This window comes from Takifugu flavidus, chromosome 19 (genome assembly GCF_003711565.1).
Source record: "Takifugu flavidus isolate HTHZ2018 chromosome 19, ASM371156v2, whole genome shotgun sequence".
NCBI lineage: Eukaryota > Metazoa > Chordata > Actinopteri > Tetraodontiformes > Tetraodontidae > Takifugu > Takifugu flavidus.
This window is the reverse complement of record NC_079538.1, coordinates 11482792-11503549: the sequence shown is the minus strand read 5'-3', so window position 1 is coordinate 11503549 and position 20758 is coordinate 11482792. Positions and strand designations below refer to the sequence as shown.

The 20758-nt window shown below is 43.0% G+C and overlaps 1 protein-coding gene across 23 annotated transcripts in view; it reads right to left on the bottom strand.

The window, feature by feature from the left end:
• The window catches only part of nrxn3b (neurexin 3b), a 302073-nt gene that overhangs the window by 140649 nt on the left and 140666 nt on the right, over window positions 1-20758 (bottom strand). For 15 of the 23 annotated variants that reach the window (XR_008947310.1, XM_057016587.1, XM_057016607.1 and 12 more), the window contains 3 exons: window positions 5910-6211; window positions 4158-4202; window positions 2421-2582 (listed from right to left, as the gene is read on the bottom strand). Coding sequence is in view for 22 of the 23 variants with exons in the window: in XM_057016587.1 (XP_056872567.1) it covers window positions 2421-2582; window positions 4158-4202; window positions 5910-6211 (509 nt within the window). In the remaining variant the exon portion in view is untranslated. The remainder of the gene's footprint in view (window positions 1-2420; window positions 2583-4157; window positions 4203-5909; window positions 6212-20758) is intronic. The other 8 variants (XM_057016609.1, XM_057016604.1, XM_057016602.1 and 5 more) reach the window with 2 other exon arrangements.

Genomic DNA, 20758 nt, shown 5'->3' with positions numbered 1-20758 from the left:
CCTCTACACTGTTGTGTTTTTCCTCAGTGTTTTTTGTCGCCCACCTGCTTACACGGACCTCGCTAACGCCTGCCTGGGTGTGAGTTTAAACACCAGCATAGCTCTGGTACCACCGGCTGTGCCCTGCGAGACCTGAAGGAGGGGCTGACAAGGAAGGCCGGGCACAGGCCTTGATCACGTGGCGCCCTGCTGTGTTTGGAAGGAAATGTGTGTGTGTGTGTTTATGTGGTGAGTGGTGGTGATGTCTGAGGATGACAACCTTTATAGCCTGCAGGGACATAAATGAATAAAGGGGGGGCATGCCAAGACAGAATGCAGGATCTTTTGTTTTCAGACGGTAAAAGGAACAGAGATATTCACAGGCTGCAGCGCTACACGCCTTCATCCTTGTCCTCCTCTGCACTAAGCGAGCTCCTGCTTTACATTTCTCCATCTGTGCATTATTGTTTCTGATCTTCTGCCATTTGAAATGACTTTTGTCAGATAATAGACACAGACAGAAATATTGAAGCCCTGGCATCTGACCATTAGCCCCAACTGAATTGTTCCTACATTATCTAAGGACGTAGAATTCAGAACCTACAGACTCAGACAACAGCTGCAGACGTGAAGAAAAAAATACATTAAACAGAGGAGCAGACCGTTTTGGCTCCAGAGGGTGTTCATTTCAGTACATCGTGTATTGGGGTTTAAGTGCAGCTTGCTTGGTCCTGGCATCATGCCTGGCTAATAGAGCAGCCGATGATGAACATTTGAGCATCGTAACATAATCACAGCTTGAATCATCTCTACGGTTCTGTCCACCAATCAGTGTCTCTCGACGGCCAACTCACGTTGACTCACGCCGGCTGGGATAAAACTGGAAAGCATGAAAGGACCCAACAGCATCAGCAGCTGCTAACGCACCTCCTTAAAACCGCTCTGGATCGAACATGATCACGAAAAGTGGAAGACGGTGTCTTTGATAGGAGGACAGATTTAGATTTGGAGTTCTGCTGTGTTGTCATGCAGCCCTTGTTCTTTTCCTATCGTGGCAAACAAAACGAACAAAAGAAATAGAGGTTTTTGTTGCTAAAGGGCGTCCAGATTATCCAGACTTTCAAATGGAATCTAAAGGTTGTGTACAATGATGGCGATAGATCGCTGAATGGTACCGTTTTGTAGGTGTAAGAATGTTCACTCTAAGAAAATAAACAGGTACACACTTGTGTGTATGTCAGCCTCACTGAATTGAACACACGAAACAATGGAGACAAGGACACTGTGTGTATGTGTGTGTGTGTGTGTGTGTGTGAGCCCATCCTAAAAACAGAACGTCTTGTAGTCCGACAGCAGCCGATCTGGCTGAATAAGAGGCGTATTGGAAGGTGCTGGGCTGAGCTTGGCAGCACATCAATAAACTGGCTCCTGTCAGAACTAAGAAGGTTGAGAAAGTAAAGCAACAGCCGGGAAGACGGCCAGCTCCAGACGCAGTTGTGTGTTAATGTCCCTGAAGTAAACTTAAAAATATTACCCTCCATCGTGAGGCACCGCACAAACACAAACAAGAGTAGGAAAAAAAAGTGAAGATCTAAATTTAAGAAGTAACAGATTTGTCCTTTATTTTACACAAATTATTGCAAGAAAACCAAGATGCTGTCGGCACGCAAATCTGTCTAGTTGATTCCCTCCTAAATTTAAGGTGACTTGCGAGCCATTAATGAAACAGAAACCATTTGTTCAGCTGATACCCGATCAGCGCTGCAAATGTTCTGCAGTTTCATCACAGGATGAAACACAGTTCCTATTAATATTCCCGGGGTTGCATTTTTCCATTCCACTTGATATGTCTCTTACAGCACTGAGCAGAGATAATATTAGTTTTCACCTGTGTTTTTTATATTTTATGGCGCTCTGCTGATGGCTGCTTGGTTATCATCAGTGAAGTGAAACATAACGGCTTCTGCATCAGCAGAAAACATATTAGGAGTTATCTTTCATTGTCGTTTCATTGTCTCCTATACAAATGGCAACATGTTAATGTGAGTAAAATAAAGATTATGGTAAAACTAGGAATAATAAAATTATTTATAGTCTATAAAGCACAGATTTCGGTCAAATTATGCATTTGTCATCATTCACAGTGGGAAGCTGCAAAAAACTGAAGGTGAACGGTTGATTTAAATATTAAATACATTAAAACTGCCGGAAACATGAAAGATGTTTCCTTCAGGCTGCTGCTTTACCGGAATACTGAGCAAATGAAAGCTGACAGAAGCAAACGGGGATCATTTTCTTGCACGGACGACATTGAGTTTTGGAAATTAAAAGGCAGAAGTTCTGAAATGTAATTAACTCCTCTGCACAGGCAGCTCGTAAAAGGCAAATATCACTTCAGACAGACAGATTGATGATTCCTCTGAATTTATTCCACTTCATACCTCTTTGAGGCAGCCCATGAAGTTGTTGCTAACCGGAGAGCCGGGCAGGTCGGCAGTGCTGGGACTTCCCCCCACATAGAAAAAATCATCAGAGCCCAGCATGGTGTAGTCCTCCTGGGTGTAGCCTGTCGTGGTGAGGATCCCATCCACTGAGATAGTGACCTGTTGAGGTGCAAAACATAGCCAAAGCCAAGCCATTACACTCTTGGATTTGATCGCTTGTGCCTTTAAAAAAAGAAAGAAAAGTCCTTCCTTGGTCTGCATTTGAAGTGAGCTACTCTGCTTTAGGCTCCACGCAGCAGGATTTTAACCAGTTTCTTGTTTTTTAGCTAATTTTTTTGGGGAATCGTTTGGTAGTTTGAGGCTGCTTGTTTGGACCAGACAGTGTTGGGATTTTGGTTAATGGAGTTATTTGCCGTAGGATTCACAGGACAGGTAAAGAAAATATGGCAGGAGGCATATTTTCTTTATCTTTGATGGGGGTAAGAGAATGGATCCAAGGTTTGGTTCCGAGACTTCAGGTCAGGGGAGGGTTAGTACAATGTTCAAACCAAGGACAAATTGATTTCACTTGTCTTAGGTTTTGGGACTTATCTGCTAACTGCAGACACACACACCAACATCATGTGAGCACACACTCGTAAACATACACACACAAACTCACACACACCAGTCGCGCGCTCTCCCCTCTCTTGCAGACATCTATTTATCCACGCACATGCAAAACAAAGGTGGGGGGGGGGGGGTTTCTACACACAACAACGGTACGCAAACTGAGGTCATCACTGTTAGAAAGCAAATTAAAAACACTTAATTGGACAGGTGAGGTGGATCGATGGCGTCGCGCAAAGCTGAGGCAGACTACAGAGGGCCACCAGGCTCATGCACATTCAAGACCAGAACCCATATGGTACTTTCACAGAATAACCGATCGGTGATCAGCTTTAGTTCAGGTGTCATGGTTTCAGCCACAACATCACCTGACCAGACCAATCAACCTGGATCAGTGTTTATTCTTTGAAACGTGGTGCATATGGGCCCGGGGTTAAGGGTCAAACAGTCGCACGGCACTTTGACCAGCATGCCACAAACAACACACACTGGGAAGGCAGATTAGATGACGGGCCGATGGGTGAAAGATGAAGGGGTGAATTCGAGTGTTAGTGGTTATTTTGGCGGAGGTTCAGTGAGGATGTCGATGTGGTGTGGGCATGCCATGCGCCATATAGTGAGTTGGAAACAACTGTCAGAGCTCCCGCAATAGAAATAAAGGGTTGCCACTTTTTGTGTCATTATGCCTTCAGTGTTGAGGTCACCGTCTTTGGAATTGTGGTAAGCTTCTGTCAGTTCTGGACGACAGTCCTCACAAAAAATGGGGACTTTTGTGTGGAAAAAAAAAAGAAAAAAGTACATTGCCCCGACAAAGGCAAATGAGTCTATTTTTTTCTTTTTACTTGTTGTAATTCTGCAGTAATGTGGAAGAAAGAAAGAGAAAAAGTAAAAGCCAAAGTGAAAAAAAATAGGATGGGGTATTGTGGGGTAAAGAAGAAGGTTCTTGGCAGGTCAGGGAGGAAATTGAGAAGAAGCGAAGAAAGAATTGCCCGGTAATACAAACCCATCTCCTCATTTTTTGATAAGAGTGTCTAGGATGGAACTCAAAAGAGAACAAATAAAAAGAAGAGAGGGGGAGGGGACACACGGCAAACCCAAAAAAAAGACAATAAGAATGATATCTACCAGACAATGTAGTTTGTTTACCATAGCGTGTCCAATGCCTGATTGCTTTCCAGAAAAAGGGGAAGAAAGGAAATCAAAAGAATAGTGAACAAAAAAGGTTGTTAATAAGGATGGACAAAAGAAACAAAACAAAAAGCAACGATGGAGAATTAGGATGTCAGTTAGTACATTAGTTGGTTAGATACTGTTAGTAGTAAAATGACTTTCTTCATGAATGAGTTAGTATTGCAGTGAGGAAAAAACACTACATGTTTTGTCAGATTTGTTGCAGTAATTAGATGTCCTCTTGCCATCCTAGCCAAATTTTCTAAGCCACAGTCCTGTAACAAAAATAAAAAATAAAAAAAGAATTTCTGTCTAATGATGGACATTTTGGAAATAAAAATTTGCATAGGATGGCTTAAGCTCCAACAAAGCTCGTAGTGTTTTCTTTTCACCACTATTAACAAAAGTGTGTCTCTCAAAGAGAAAAGAAAATGACTGAAGGACGGAGCTGTAAAAGGAAGGAGTAAAGGTAAGTCGCCCTCGGTTTCTAGCCGATAACCTCCTGACCACGTTGCCCTGCTGGAATTCAAAGCTGCAGTGTTTTATCTTAGCAGTGCCGGGTTCTAAACTGCTGAGGCTCACATACAAGGCAGGACCCTCAGTGGGCATGAGCGCTCAGCATTTATAACGTCCACCTCTATTGTTTTCCACAACTTTATAGCTTTTGAGAGTATCTCCAGTAGTTTAAAGAGATGCACAAAGGCTGAATTTGTTTACAGACTAATTCAAATGAATTCAAGTAGCCTTTGTGTGGAATGTTGGAGCAGGACCAGTCTTCCTATTGTTGTCTGTGTTAAGATCTGCTGGTTCTGGGAGGAAGTCAGTCATGAGAAAGGTGTCTGTGTTGGACCTTCTGCTTTGGCAAACTAACAGCAGCGCACAGCGTAGGTACGACCCAAAAGCACATTTTAGCCTTTACAACGTGGCTGGCTGTTGGGGCGGGACAGAAAATATCTATACTTACTTGATGTGCTCCTCAGAGAGTCACACATGATGTTTCATCTGCCTGCAGACAAACTAAAGGTCGACTCAGACGGCTGGCAACAGTAGCTCTACATCTCTGTCTTTAGCTCTGCCTCTCGAGGTTTTTGAATGGCTTCTTATGCCTGAAAATTATTGCACGCTCCAATACCTTCATCATAATGACTGTTAGGTCACTGTAAGCAAAACTTTGGAGGTGAAGTGTTCAGCTAATATATTCTCAATGACTAATGGCTAAATACTACGTTACTTGCTGGCTCAAATGCGCTTTGCAGGGTTTTAAATTCACAGTCTATAATTTGCAAACAAGAATAAAAGCAAATGAGAAGAAGATCACCGCAGCTGACGCGCGAAGCAAAACAATATCAGAAAAGGTTATATTATAGACGAGACTGAAGGTCAAAGAACATGTGGTCTAACACATCCATTATCTGCACAGTTGCCGTAAAACCCTGTTTTCAAGCCTTTCAAGAAGAAAATAAATCAAAACATGAACTAAAATGAACGACAAAAGCAAAAACCATGTATTTACAAATTATATTACAGTGACATCTGCGTCAATAACGTCTCTGAACTGTGGTGATGGAATGAGAACCAATCAGAACAGGGTGATATTCTCAATTCAGCTCTGTCTCACAAAGCTCTTGAAAGCATCTGATTTAAAACAAAGACAAGCTGTAAAAATTCCACCTGTTCCGCAACTCCATCACCACAACCTCCGATTACCTGTCTCAGGTTGCGCGTCACTTTGATGTCGTGCCAGGCATTGTCATTGAACTTTCCATTGACTGGTTCGACGATGGCCTCAAAGGCCCCGGAACCCAGATTGATGACGAGGGAGACGGCTCCATCTTTTAGCGCCAGGTTGACGTAGTCGGCGGATTTGCCTGTGTGGAGCAGGAGGCCGTTTCTCTGCCAGGTCTTAAAGGACAACGTGATCTCATCGCTGCTGCTCTGGATGGGGTTCTGAGACAGGTCGTAGCAGAAATACTCCGATCCGCGGAATGTGGCCACATTCTCTTCTCTCGCTGAAAAGACGGGAGAAAAAAGAGAAATGTTAATTTTGGCACATTTTTGACATTTTAATTTGGTTTAATCCACTACAGGTTTTGCTTTCTGTGGATATAATGTGTGCATGAATAACCAGAAAGGAAAAACGAGGGCAAAAAATTGCTACAAAAATTGAGACCTTGTCACCCCTTGGCGGTGGGGCATGTGCACACACACACACACACACACACACACACACACACACACACACACCACACACACACACACACACACACACACACAGCTCCCACATTTTTACAGTGCTTTGGTCAAAATGAAGTAGTGTGTCATGTTTGATTTGAACTTATTGTAGTTAATTCTGATCAGTTGTGGATTGATGCCTAAATCCATATGAAGACTGGAGCCAGACGAGACATTAGAGGATTTTTCACCCCCAGTAGCTTAAAAACTGGACAATTGGGAGAGCAGAAACACGTCGGTTGTGTTTATCATATGTCACTGATCAGATTTTCATGGGTCCTGACAAGCATGAGTGCTCATTTTCACTTGCATTACATGCATTAATTGTAAAACTTTTACCAAGCCAAGCACTGGTGTTGGTCCCATCAATCACGATGCAGTGAATATAAAATCTCGCAGAGGCAAACACAAACACAATGCACCGCTCCCCATAATTACAGCTATGATAATCCCATCATTCTGTTGAGATCATAAAATCCTATCTGCACGACCGTGGGTTTAGGTTTCACATATAGCCTCTAGACAGGCAGAAGACTTATGATGGAACACTATTCTCCACTAATGGGGTGCATAAATCAAACTAAGCCTGTTTTGCAGTTTCAGCCTGCTGTTGCAAAGTGACTTCCTGAGCCCATTTTTTTTGGATCAACACAGACAACAGAGAAAGAATTCTAGACAGAAAACAGGTAAAAGCTGGGTAGGAGTAGAAGAAAAGAGCAGAAGGAAACTGCCAGGCTGAGGTTAAGAGTAAGATGCTCAAACAACATTAATACCAGTGCAATGAAATATAACTTTGAGAAAGTTATATTTCCGTATGATTAGCCAAGTAAATAGACACTTGCTACTTCTGATCCGAGTTGAAGAAACGCAGAGAAAAGGAACTGAGGACATTCGCTGCTTTAATGGCAGCACGCAAATGTTAATAGACCTGAAACATGGTGTTCTAGACAGCAAAAAAATTGAAATCAGACCAATAAAGCAACCAGTTTGGCAGTGATGGGACTTGGAAACACCGCGTCCCTGCCAACAATAAAATGATTTATGCCTCTTCAGTGCTTTGAGCTGCATTTTATTTTTGTGCGCTCAACGAGAAGCCATCATCGCACCACAAGTGAGGGGAGGAAAAGCACCGGTGAACGTAGGAATGGAGTGATGCGAAGGAAAAGCGTCGAAGCAGGAGGCTGTAAAGCTGCAGTTTGTTGTGTTGGATCGGGCTATATGTAAACACGAGGGAGCAGTGTTGTGGAGAAGAGGGTAAGAAGGGATGACAATGCTGAGGGAGAAACAAAAGGGAAATGGAATGGAGCTTTAAGATGACACGGTGTTGATTTCAGTCATGGAAAAATTCTCCCCTCGGTGCCAAACCCACGTCTCTACAAAACACGGAGACAAGCCTAAATAGTATGGAAGCAGCAAAGACCCTGTGAAAGCCCTCATCCTTGTGCCAGAGGAATAAATAGAAACCTATTATTACCACACAGACGGCACAAAACAGAAAGGCAGCAGCATGAGGCGGCATGAGGGCTGAACAAAACTCTACCTCCAGTTATTTTATGGCCTTTATGTCAGAGATTACGCACTGATCAAATAATCCCCAAGCTACAATTCAACTAAACTTTCTAGCTATGGTAACATCCATTGAACAATATTGCAGAGCTATACCCTTTCTAACCCCTCACAATGTCTACAAGCCTGGATGCTTTCAGTCCGGGGGCACGGAGGGACACATATCCATGCCCGCCGGGTGGACGATGGAAGATATTTGGGTCTCAACCAGCCTACGTGTCCCATCAGCGGCGCTCATATCAAGTGATTGATTTGAGTAATATGAAATGCCAGCAGACGTTACACTTGGGTTGGAGAAATCGATGAACATGTGCTCCCGGCTGAAGGAATGCCACCAATTCATCCTCGGTCCTACCGCCCTACCGTCCTACCGCCCGGCTGGTGGTAGATCATACACACGTATGCTCAGAAGGCTGGCTTTGGGACCATTGCTGCGGGTGTGTATGTGACGAGCAAAAAGAAAAAAAAAGTGAAAATATAAAACCCTGGAGGAAAGACACATGTATGTATGCACGGAGGAGGTAATCCTCTCTTGGATCAGTTCCAGACACATGATTATGGGCACTCGTGCTTGGTCGAATGGGAGTTGGTGTCGCAGATGTTTTTTGCATTTAACAAACTTTAATTAGGCCACCTTACTCCTAATAAACCCGGCTTATGGCATCAAAAAGGATTACAGGTGATATTATTTACAGTCCCGATAGAGCAAATACAATATTCTCCTTAGCAGCTTGTTCAAAGAAATGGTTACACATAATTTGGTCCTTCCTCAAGCGTCATCTTACTTTGATTATTAAAGTCTTGTTTTATTTCACATCATCGTGTTTCACCAAAAACTTACTCGGATATATTTCAATTTCTGTTTGGGGATTGATTATAGAGATGTAATTAAAAACTTGCTCTGGGCATGTAGACTATCAATAAGCATTGCCGTTATGAATAATAGAGACTGCAAATTAATATAAGCTAATATTTGCAGTCTCAGCAATATTAAACCTGTGGTAAGTGTATACGGATCCATAAAAAACGGGTGAAATGTGTTGCCTATTGAGACATGTCCTGCACAGATCTGTGGCTTTCAAATCGATCATACAGCGGGGTCATTTTCCCTTATTTTCGCTACGGTCATCAATATTCCATTTGCGCACTACCAGGCCCCTGCACTGGGGGATGGGGTTCGATTTCAAAATCCACTGGAAGCAATTAGCTCCTTCATTACCGTCTCCCTTTCTCTTCCACTTGCCCCTTAACGCTCACAGCCTCCGTGCGTTTGCTCTACAGTCTGACCTCAGGGGTGTCTGCTGTTGCCTCGCAGAACCGGGGCCAAAAACTTGTAATTTAAAAAACTTAACAAAGAGTGCCTAATCACTGCAGGGCCCAAAACCAAATAAGGAGGAAACCGGATGAGATTAATGATAAGATTAGAAACAGGAAGTGATGGGGTTATCGTGGTAAAAGTATAAACCAAGCCTGGCAACACAAGCAGGCATCCCGGTTAGTCCCAAGGAGACTTTGCTCTGTGGAAGGGAACCTAATGTGCATCGACTACCAAAACATCAAATGAATGTTTATGCTACGTTTTCCTGATAAGCGAGTTCCGGAACACAGAGATAATACTTACCCCGGGGATGCAAAGACATTCAAGGTTGTGGTTTCCACCCACATGACAGATGCAACAGAAAATGTGAAAAATCCCTCGTTCACTATCCAGAAACAGTTCAAGCAGCAGGGCTGGAGCCAAATGTAAACAGGAACCACAAACCTGGGCAGCAGAAAACTCAATCATGTCAAATAAATTCGTAGCATGGTGGGAGACGATCCTCTTCAAAGGCAGGCGGGACTGACAAGGGAAGAATATCTAACAGCCTCATTATCACAACTATATTTTAAGCAATACAGTATAATAAAGATGTGGACGACAGGTTGGAAAAGATAATATTATTTGCTGTTAATGGCACATTTGGAGATCTCTCGTGACGTATCTAAGACGTTGACGTGCCACCCTTGACACTTCTTTTCTCGTCTCGTGTTTCACGTAACCTTGTGAAGTCACAGCGGACAACCTGTCTGATAGCGCCGCTGATGTCTGCACGCACGGACCGAGGGAGGAGTGACAACAAGAGACAGCGCCAGATAAGCGTGAACAAAAGTGACACGGAGGAAGCAAAAGACTGCAGAACAAAGCGGATTCAAGGAGATGGAAGCAGAGTCAGCAAAGAGAGAAAAGAAAGACTGTTGGGAGGGAGACAGAGGCGCCAGAAAACAGGACAGAAGAACGAGCGAGGGACACAGGAGGATGGGACACGGAGACTTTTCCAATAGCTCTCCAGGGAAAGGAGGTGACACCGTGTTAAGAATAGCAGTGGAGAGCCGTCCCCAGTGATTGCAGCAGTGATGAACCGTAATAACACACGAGACCATCCGGATGTCCTGCACGTTTCCCTCCCCAGCATATCAACGCAGCTACGCTTCGAGTCTCACAAACATGACCAGAGGAGAGGGCCATGGAAAAAAGAATGGATGCTTAAATCCTGAAACTTTGAAGTTGAAATTAGTGCACTCTATGTCTAGGATGAAGAAAGTAAATGAACTTGTGCTGTGTATGGAATAGTCGGTCCATAAGACGCCCACGTTGCTGATGTCACCTCAGCCTTTCAGAAAATTGTAGGTTTGTTTCAGAGAAAGAGAGGAGAGACGGAGCAAGATGGTGGCTAAATAGCCAGATAGACTTGGTTTGCGGTCAGAAAATGTTGATGCTTTGGCATGTTCTTAGGTATGTCCCACCTATTTTTTTTTCCTGTCTTGAATCCGCACATAAGTAGGTAATTTGTCTGCATTAACCTGGACATGCTTCAGAGCTTCCTCCTGGCTACTGTCATGGCGGCGTCAGACTTGTGTATGTGTGTCACTAAAGCTTCTTATTGGCTGCTAAAGCTCCAGTGAGTGATGAGGTTTGGAGTGACAACAGGGGGGATGGTGTGAATGGCAGCGGGAGGGGGAGTCTATAGATGAGGGCAGGAGCCCGAGGTCCAATCCCATCAAGTGAGGCAATTGTGCGGAGCGAATGCAGGGGAGAGAGTGTGGGGATGAGAATGAGTTTGCAAAGCAGCCAAAGGGAGGAAGACAGATGTGGTTGTTGGGCCCTGTTGCTAATATTTGGCAGTTAAAGGTGGAAGAGAAGGAGAACAGGTCACAATAGACCACTACATGCATACGGTGAGGGAGATGACTCACAAAAAAGCTGCTCAGTACTGTAATAATGGCACACTTATATCCACAATAATGGTCTATATTTGCCTAGGCAATCTGCTTGATATTAGCGGCTAATTTAAAGATGATCGGAGCTAATTACACCATTAGTGCCGTGAACAGCTGTCTGAAGGTGTGATTAAATTAAGCAGAAAAGATGCCTGCCTTTGTACACTTTGAAAGTGAAGCCTTCTCTGTCTCTGCAGCCAGTGGTACTTGTTGAAATGGGAGCAACATTACAATAAATTCTCTCAAAACAAACAAAAACTACAGTATACCTGGGCCACATTAACATATAGATTGCTTTGCAACGGTAGGCAGAGGAAACACAGTAACAAATCCCAAAATCCCAAAATGAGAAACCATTGCCCTTCCTGATAAAAAAGAGGGCTTTGAAAGGTTGACCCTCGCTGAAAATGATCTGAAACACTGTTTTACCACATTTTCAACCACCATCCAGAACTATTACAGCCACTTTAGCGATGTCCGTTTGAACGTGTGCCCTTCAATAATATGAAGGCAGCCGAGTTGTTTTTTATCTCCCGTCTCCTGAATGCCGACTGTTGCATCAGGCTGACAGCTGCCATCCCGCGTTTCAATTTGAAGTGATGGCGGTGAGTGTCGTATCAGTTCCGCATACATTCAGTCTTCTTCAGAACATCGCTTTGGTAGTCTCTCTCCTCACCTGTCTGGGTTTGGGAGCTGTGGTGCTTTATAACTATTCCAGATACGTTTTGATCTAAAATTGTTATTCAAAATCAATGAGTTTAAGAAACAAATGGGTTTCGCACCGTAACAAGGGAGCTAATTTGCCTCTAGCATTCACTGAGCGGCCGACAACCTGTCAATAACATGTGTGTGTGTGTATGTGCGATAATATATATGTATTTGTGCAATGTAGCGTTAGTCCATATATTTTTAGTATGGATACATCTGAGCGGGGTTTGGCTCCACATAATTTGGTTCTCCCGCAGGCAGACAGGGCAGGCAAGGCCTTTCCCAGAGGTTGTCAATCATCCGCTGTGGCGTCGCCTTATTGGCTATTATCTCTGCTGTCAGAAGCCCAGCCGTGCCTCCTCCTCGCCACATCAGTCTCTGTCAGTTCACGCGCTGCCCGTGGATGGAGCCGCGGAGCATGAAGCCGCGCATTGCCGTTACCGTCGTTACCTCGAGACAAGAGCTGTTCCAGCCCACAACTCCATCACCCACTCTAACTTCATTTGTTAAAGCTGGCATTCATTTGCATAACTGGCCATTTTTCCAAGTTTAAACTCTATTTTGAAGTCGATGCCAACATTGCTGAGCTTGACAATGTGACAATTTCCCCATTACATCATCTATAGGCACAAGAGTGCCTAATATGCCTACAGTGACATCACAGCACAGAGGTGCATATGCCGTGTTTGAACGGCCATAGTTAAATAATTGACTTACTGTATATGCATTTATCTATTTTATACAGACAAAAACTGGGATGGGTTTGAATTCATTTATTAATTCAGAATGTTTTGGATTTTTTTTTTCTTAAGGAGTCTTATTGCTTGACACAGTTTCCAAATGTGTAACGACACATGGGAGCTGTGAGAGCTGATATAAAATTCATGTTGCAAATTGCCTCTGTGAGGTTGACGCAAAGGTTTTCTCACAGAGAAAACACGAAATAAAACTTACATGTAATCTATAAATAGAGGAATAGATAAATATGAGGGTTCTGTCTTTTTATAAGTTGTGCCCATTTTGACATTACTTTTACTGAATTGAAATGAAATGAAATGATACAGAATTTTAAAAAAGGATTGTGCATGAATGACTTTAATTATTGGAAGATATGGTATCTGAGATATTCCGGCACATTTAATCTCTTTATTCTTGAATGTCGGGGTCCACAATTCAAACCTTTTAACAAATGAAGTTACCACTGACGCTTTTCTTTTCCTAAATGTCATTTATTCCTATTCTTATTCTTTTTACTATTACTATTCGTATTACTATTCTTCCTTACAGGTGTCATAAACTCACAAAAACTAAAGGGAGCCAAGATCCCTCTCTGGCAATTGAAACAGATTAGCGCTCATTCCCAGTTGAAACAGAGGCCATGTAATATTTATTACCTCTGTAACTTAACTCTTTCCTGCGCTACAGGAACATTTAGTTGCATCCAGGAAGGTGAAGGGTTAAAAAAGGGGAAGAGTGGGGCCCTAAAAGGAACAATGGAATAAACATGACTCATCATGAAAACTCTTAAAGTCATTATAATCCAGATGTGAGCAAGGAGCTGCTATGGATGTAAACAGCCTGAACCACCATCATCAGGTTGGAGATTATTAAAAGGTGGAGGTGAACCAATCTTGGTTCTGTTACAGTCCACCGTGCAATGAGGAAATTGCAGAAGACTGCAAAGAACAACCTTTATTTTTGGATACAATTAACAGGCGCTTAAATCAAACCGGTCTGGGAAGCATAGTCAACACTGAGCCCCAGAAAATGAGAGGGAAAAAATGAAACTGCTGTAGCTTTAAATCCAGTTAGAACCAGTTGTAGCCTGTAGCCAAAACAATATGTGACTCTCACTCAGAGTGTGTAACAGTGTGTGTGTGTTAAATGCATGCCTTTGCAGTGATCAACTCCTTTAAGAGATCATAGTAAGAATGGATTAGACTTCCTTTAGCCTGCTTGTTTTAACCCTTAAATACAATAAAAGCAGCTGAGGAAATAAAAAGGAGTGGTTATATAAATATAAGAATATGATCTACAAATACGGAGTGTATGAGTGGTGTAAAAAACTCAAGTGAAGAGGACACTCACATGCACAACAGCCAGGTCACGTGCATGGCACCAAGACTGATGCCAGAGGCCACGCCGCTGCATGCTTGAACATACCTCCCACCTACCCATGCCACACTTCGACTCTTCTATCTCTTTACACCCATTTCTGTGCTACATATGTTGTCTTAACAAGTGCGCAAACACCTTCAGGGGTGGCTTGGTTGAACCAACCTCAGCTCCGGCACATCCGTGCACAGCTTTCTAAAATTAGCAGAGACAGGCCACAGCAGGGATGGCTGCATGTCAGCGGTTAAATGGAATTAACTGGACAGCGTGTTCCACACACTCGTGTTGTGTCACTGTTTCTTCACATAATGAATCACGATGAAATCCAGCATGAACATTTTATTAAATCATGTTACTTATTAATGGGGTTTTCGTTAATAACATTTACTATGTCTAGTAGTGCACACTGATGCTGAATATTTATATATGAATAGAAATTAAAAGGCAGGCTGGAAATCGCAGATACGTGAATGAAAACCTGACCGAACATCCATGAAAGCCCGCTCTTCCAGCTTGCTGCTCTAAGGTGGAAGTCAATAACATCTTCCCTCTCTTCAGTGCACCGACTGTTATTAGGAGCAAACGAATCTTCAATAACACTCTGGAGATGAAGGTTTAAATCATCACACTAAAACTGTGGGTGCAGATGTGAGTGGAGATAAAAAGGAAGACAGAGGAGAATCATACAGAAAAGAAACAAAGGACACACTGAGGAAGGGATACAGACAGAGAGGTCGTGGGGTCACGGTGCTCTTTTTATTGTTTGTCTGGAAGCCGACGTCAAGTTGGGTTGTCCTAAACTTAAGGACTGGTGTTCAGCTTCAGAGATGCTCCTGTCCCTCGTGTCTCCCTCTTTCTAGCTTCATTATAATTTTGCTTTAAAAAAAGTGAAACGGGCTTTAATTGGGCCCAGCACTGTGAGGACTCAAGTAGTTATTTGATTGCAACAAAGCAGTACTGCAGTTGCCGTATTAAATATTATAGATTGATTTTTGCTTTGAAGCGTCTCATTTGGGATTTAAACACAATCTTACAGCTCATCATTCTAACACCTGCAACTGGGTTTTACAAGTGCAAAGTAGAGCAGCAATTAGGTTCTATTTGCATCAATTTACCATCTCTCTTTTTCCTGGCATGTGCATAAATTGATTAATTCTTTAGTAAATGAGATAAATGTGATATGGTTGAAACTGAAGTGAAAAGTATGGCACAATGTGGTTCTTAGATTTAACGCTTGATCTTGTACCTCTTTGGGCTTCACACAGCTAACATGAGGCACACCCTTCAGATTTAATTCTACAAGAGTAGATTGTGAAGCTGCGTAAATATGAGGCGAATGGGGGCATTATCGTTGTAAAATAGTGTTAAAACCATCAGGAGTCTGTTTTTGGTCGGCTCTACAGGATACCTTCAACATCATTATCGGATGCTTTAGTGTCTTGCTGAGCTTCTATGAGCTCAGAGCAAATTCTGGATGCTTTAATTGTTCCAAAGTCGGCACAAACATTCGCTCCAAACATTCGCTCAAAGAGCTGATCAGAGTCCCCAAACTTTCTGATGAATTATGTCCCGAGTCTGTTTGTTACATGCTGCGAGAATGATAGAGGAAATCTGTAACATGTGTGCCAGTCTATGAAAATGTCAACTCCTGAGGGACAGCTGGCTGTATGCTAGAACGGTCACCTCCATCCTGCAGGCGATCGCTCTGAATGTCTATTTCTGGAGCTGGTGTGGATTTGTGTGTGTGTGTGCATGGGTTTGACCAGTTAGAGCTGGTATGCAGTGTGACGGTTGCGCAACAGCAGTGGCTGCTCCATATGGATGAGAAGAGGAAGCTTAGTGCAAGAGAGCGTAAGCTAGAAAGTGAGGAGGCTAAAATGATGCCAAACATGGAGACCGGTAGTTGGTTGTGGTGATGATGATGATGATTTATTATTTAAAAGCGTCTCTGTGGTTGTGTGTCAAGGAACCAGAGACAAACCCATTTGTGTTGAAGTTACAGAAGGCAGAAACCAAAAAAATAAATAAATAAACGCTGCTTGAGAGCAACAGCAGTGGCGCTAAACCGCAGAGGAGCCATTTAGGCTATTACAATGAGCTCATGAAATCGCCATTAGAGGAGACACTCAGCTTAGTGATGCATGTTTATCGCACATTTGTGTATTTGTGCGTTCGCTGGTATTTAGTCAAACACTTCATCCACTGTGTGCTACATTTAAAACATTAATGAGCAGTGGGGAGATGAAGAGAGGGGGAGATGTACTGAAGTGCCACGACGAACATGGCTGATTTGCAATTATTCATGTCGACATATTCCATCTGAGGTGATTGAGGAATCGGGAGGCAGCCGTTCACCAACGGAAGCTGCTTTGATCCACGCGGGCTGCCTAATGATGTTTTCCTCTAAACTGATCTGCAAACTCAAAGGACTGAAATATTTGATTTATTTTTATAAGCCTTCATGAGACAGAAAAATTCTGCATTTAACAATATCTTGTGATTTGAGTCAAAAAAGAGGAAATGCCCTTCATACACTGCCAGAAGCACACATTGGTCTACAAACTGCAGCCAGTGTGACGTCAGCGGAGGAAAGACTAGCTTGCAGATGGCACAAGTCCATTAAGAAGAAAAAAAACCCTCAGAGGTTGACTCTTCTATTTTTGCACTGCACAGTAGAGGACATGCAGGGCGCAACCTCACATAAACGCCCCAAAACTTATTAGACCACATAGTTACTACAGTAATTCATAAAAGATGACCTCAAATGAGGCGACAGCTGAGAATAACGAATGGTGAATTCGGAGGTCGGGAGCTCTGGGAGAAATCCACATGGGAGTGGTGTGTGTGTGCATGCGTGCATGCGTGTGTGCATATGAATGGGGCTCTGTTACAGAACGTTCAGTTCCAATTTATGATCTATTATCTTGTGATAAGCTTCATACATTTCCTTCGAGTCAACATCGTGGGGAGAGGGGAGCAGGAAGGACATTTAGAAGTCATCCACATGACTACACAGTGTGGTGATCAGGGTGGCTACACTCCTTGATGTGGCATTTAAGAGTCCCTTGCAGGATGGAGCTTGGGAAGTTCATCCAACAGTCACCACAGGCTGGACATATGATCAACTCTCCCACCGGACTACAAATGGCATAACAGGAAGTTATTTTTATCCATCAGCCTTCATGATAAACATAGACGCCAATGAATCTGAGGCTAATCAACTCGGTAGTTGCAGCTTTTCTAATGAGAATAAGGAAAATGAAAATCTCATAAGAAGCTCCTCTGCAGCTCACATCCTCCCAGCTCATTAAGGCAGTTAACAAAGAGGGGGTTTGGATTATTGTCGTCACCTCCTTTTAGCTAACTTAGGATGTGTTATAACTGCTTTGCACCAGGGAAGGCAAGAGGATAGACTAAATATGTCAAATATTAATATTCTGGGATGATTTTTGCAAAAAGATAAAATATTGAATACACAAACTGTCCACAGCATTTAATTTCTCTCTCCCACAAAATCCTTTGCAAAACTTGCACCATCAAGTTGTATCGCATCACCTGCCAGCCCAGCTCTTTGGCAATGTAACCATGGAAACAGTTACCTATCACTTAGGAGAAACTTAATCAATGTGTGACATTACTGGAAAAAACAAATGCATATGCACACTTCTGTTTCTAAATGACAGTCTTTACATTTAGAAATATCCTCAAACCATTTTAATGTGCTTATAAGAGTTGCAGAGAATCAGCGGCAGCAGGAGTATGGACTATTTATGAATGCTAACATCTGCCTGAGATGACAAAGAAACATCCTGAACCTGCATTTTATTCCTTTATTTTTGAAGTTCACCCTCTTTTGTGCTCTGTACGAGCTGGAAACAAAAGCTGGGTGATGATCAAGCACCAGAGGCACAACAGCATCACTGAGCATATTTAATAAGCTTTTTGCCTCCGTTATAGTGAATCTATGAAAATAAGGAATATCGTGTAGTTTGCATGCTACCCACATGGTTTTGTGGGTAGCATGCACAGTATTAAGACACATATGTGCGACTGTTAAATGCAAGTTACCAGAATTCCTATCGGAACACAATGAATCTCCTTTCTCTCTCTGTCACAAAACAACATCTGTTCATCAGGAGGATCAGAAGGATTATGTGGGAATAGAGCCGAAGTTGCCACTGAAAATGTCACCGGCGGTTTGTGCCGTAGTTGGCATTGATTCTTGCACAGCGCGCATGTATATGAAGGTCTTAATCAGGGCTAAAGAGGTAATCACAGCATTTTCCTGAGCAAACTCAAACAGTGTGAAAACACCAGTGGAAAAAGCAAAGCAAAGAGTAAAAATCAAATAGTGGCTAAATCAACAAACCTGAAACAAGCGGTGCCATGAATATTTCCGCTAGCCCCTGAGGGCGACACTGTATTTTGCATATAAGTCTTTTTCTTGCTCTCGTTTCTTCTCCACAGCTTGACTTCAAAGACTCTCCTGTAACATCCACATCAGGTGGTGCTGGTGGTGAGATAAAGCGTGCAATATGCTGAGAGCACGCCATATCACACATCTCTGACTCTTTTATGTGTTAATCACTATTCGTGCTGCCGTGGACAGAAGACAGATGAGATCCTGATGAAGATTCAGGTCATGGGAAGTGACTGGCGTGGCCTGTCTCCCACGATGAAGAATCCTTGACATCTGTTTACCCCACAATTTTGATTTGCTTTCAAATATCGCTGTGTATGAAGCATGACTGGAAACTCTGACCTTTCAGGGTTCAAGGACCTCCCTTCAAAATTTGAGCTGGTTTCAGTTACCTCGATGAAAGTGGTCTCAGGTGAACAATATCTCCCCAGTGACATGTCAGTGCTCAAGCCAACACAACCACACTAACAGGTCGCAGGGTTCGGGTTCAGGCTAACACTTACACCTTCTTTTAGCCTTCTTGCAGAAGCCGTTAAGCAGCCAGTTGTCCCTGCCTGTAAAGACTAGGCACAGACTTGTTTTGGAATTTTACCGTGGACCATGTTACCTTTTTGAATGTAAGTAAGCTAGCCGAGATTGTCATTATGTGCAAGACCACTAGCCAGTTTTTTTGCAAAAAACCCCTGATTGACCAACTCTGATCGGAAAAAAACAACTACTAAAAGATTAATTGTAACTCGGGAGGGAGGAGGACGTTGGCTTTCCTCAAACTGAGTCTGAGCTTTACAGTTATGAGACAGAACACTCTGAAAATAAAAAACAAGAAAAAGCCAGGTCTGTTTGTTAGTTTGGCAGACAGAGGGCTCTATTAGGCCAAATCACAAGAGGGTATGTATGAGGGACAGGCACTGAGGCTATTGAGGATAAGGCATGGAGGCATGAAGAGAGGCTATTTCCATAGGGAGTCCTTTGAGAGGCCAGGCCTGACGGGCTAGTGAAGCCCAGCAATGAGAGGTCTCTCTGGGGGACTGCAGAGGATAAGAGGCCCCAGTGGAAAAACCCTCACGTCAGCGCTTCAATCATGCCTAATCCCTGCTTAGTACACCCACTGCTATGGCAAGGAGAGAAGAAGAGCAGAGTAGAAATGATAAGAGCGAGGGTAAAAGAGAAAGATGGAGGGCAAGAGGAAAGATAAAAGAGGAAAGGAGAAAAGATTGAGAAAAAAAGAGATGCGAGACAAAGGGGGGGTCATCAAACTCATCAAAGGTGAGCAAGCTGAGAATAACAAGGAACAAGTAAAGGGAGAGTAAGTGAGTGTGAGAGAGGAAGAGAGAGAGAGCGGGAAAGAGGGAGAAAGCAGTGGCTGCTGCCAACACATACGTATTTTTGTCATCTCAAATCCTAACCAGGTCAAGAAAGAAAAAAAAACAGCCAAAGTGATGTGTGAAATATTAATAATGAAGAAGCCTGTGCATCTGTGTGTGACAGAAATAATCTTGTAAGTAATGGTGTAATTACAACTTCAAAGGAAATTACATGTATTAAAAATGGAACGTCAGTGAAGAAAATCTGGGAAAATGTGACTTTCATTTAAATAAAGACAGACACAGAGGCCCTGAGTTAAACCAGATATAAGATGATGTCCGTGTGCGCTTCTTGAATGGCCCATGGCCCCAACGCAACATTTCACATGTCAAAGAAATCTCATGCCCCTTCTGTCCAGATCTAATTCTTTTTTTAAGATGCTTGTGCTTTACAGAATTCAATTGGATTATAACCCCCCCGAAAAAGATTAAATCTGCACAGATTTCAGCTGTGGTGAGAGAAGAGTACTTTATGGAAGATAAAACATACTCTTTTCATAGATGCTCATAGATGCTGCACAGCATCTCAAGCTAATCTGAACATTGTATGTAGGGTACGAGAGCATCAAAACGCTTCTGTTTTGTTCATGTTACATCTGTGAATGGGTATGTAAACGTGTCTACATGCGTTGTATGCGAGTCTGGATGTAGACATGTAGCAGCCAGGGAGGGAATGGAAGGATGGAGATGAAGCAGATGGATGAGGGGAGATCAGCAAAAGAGGATTACCGCCACGTCAAACCATCATTGCACTCATAAAATCAGTCCACCCACACTGCATCCAGAGGTTCCAGAGTCGCTGTAGAGCAGGGATAATTTAAGGCCTGCAGTGTATCTCCCTCTTTTAGTCCAGATAGTAAAGTGCGGCTGAGGGGGAGTGGAGAGAGGAGACA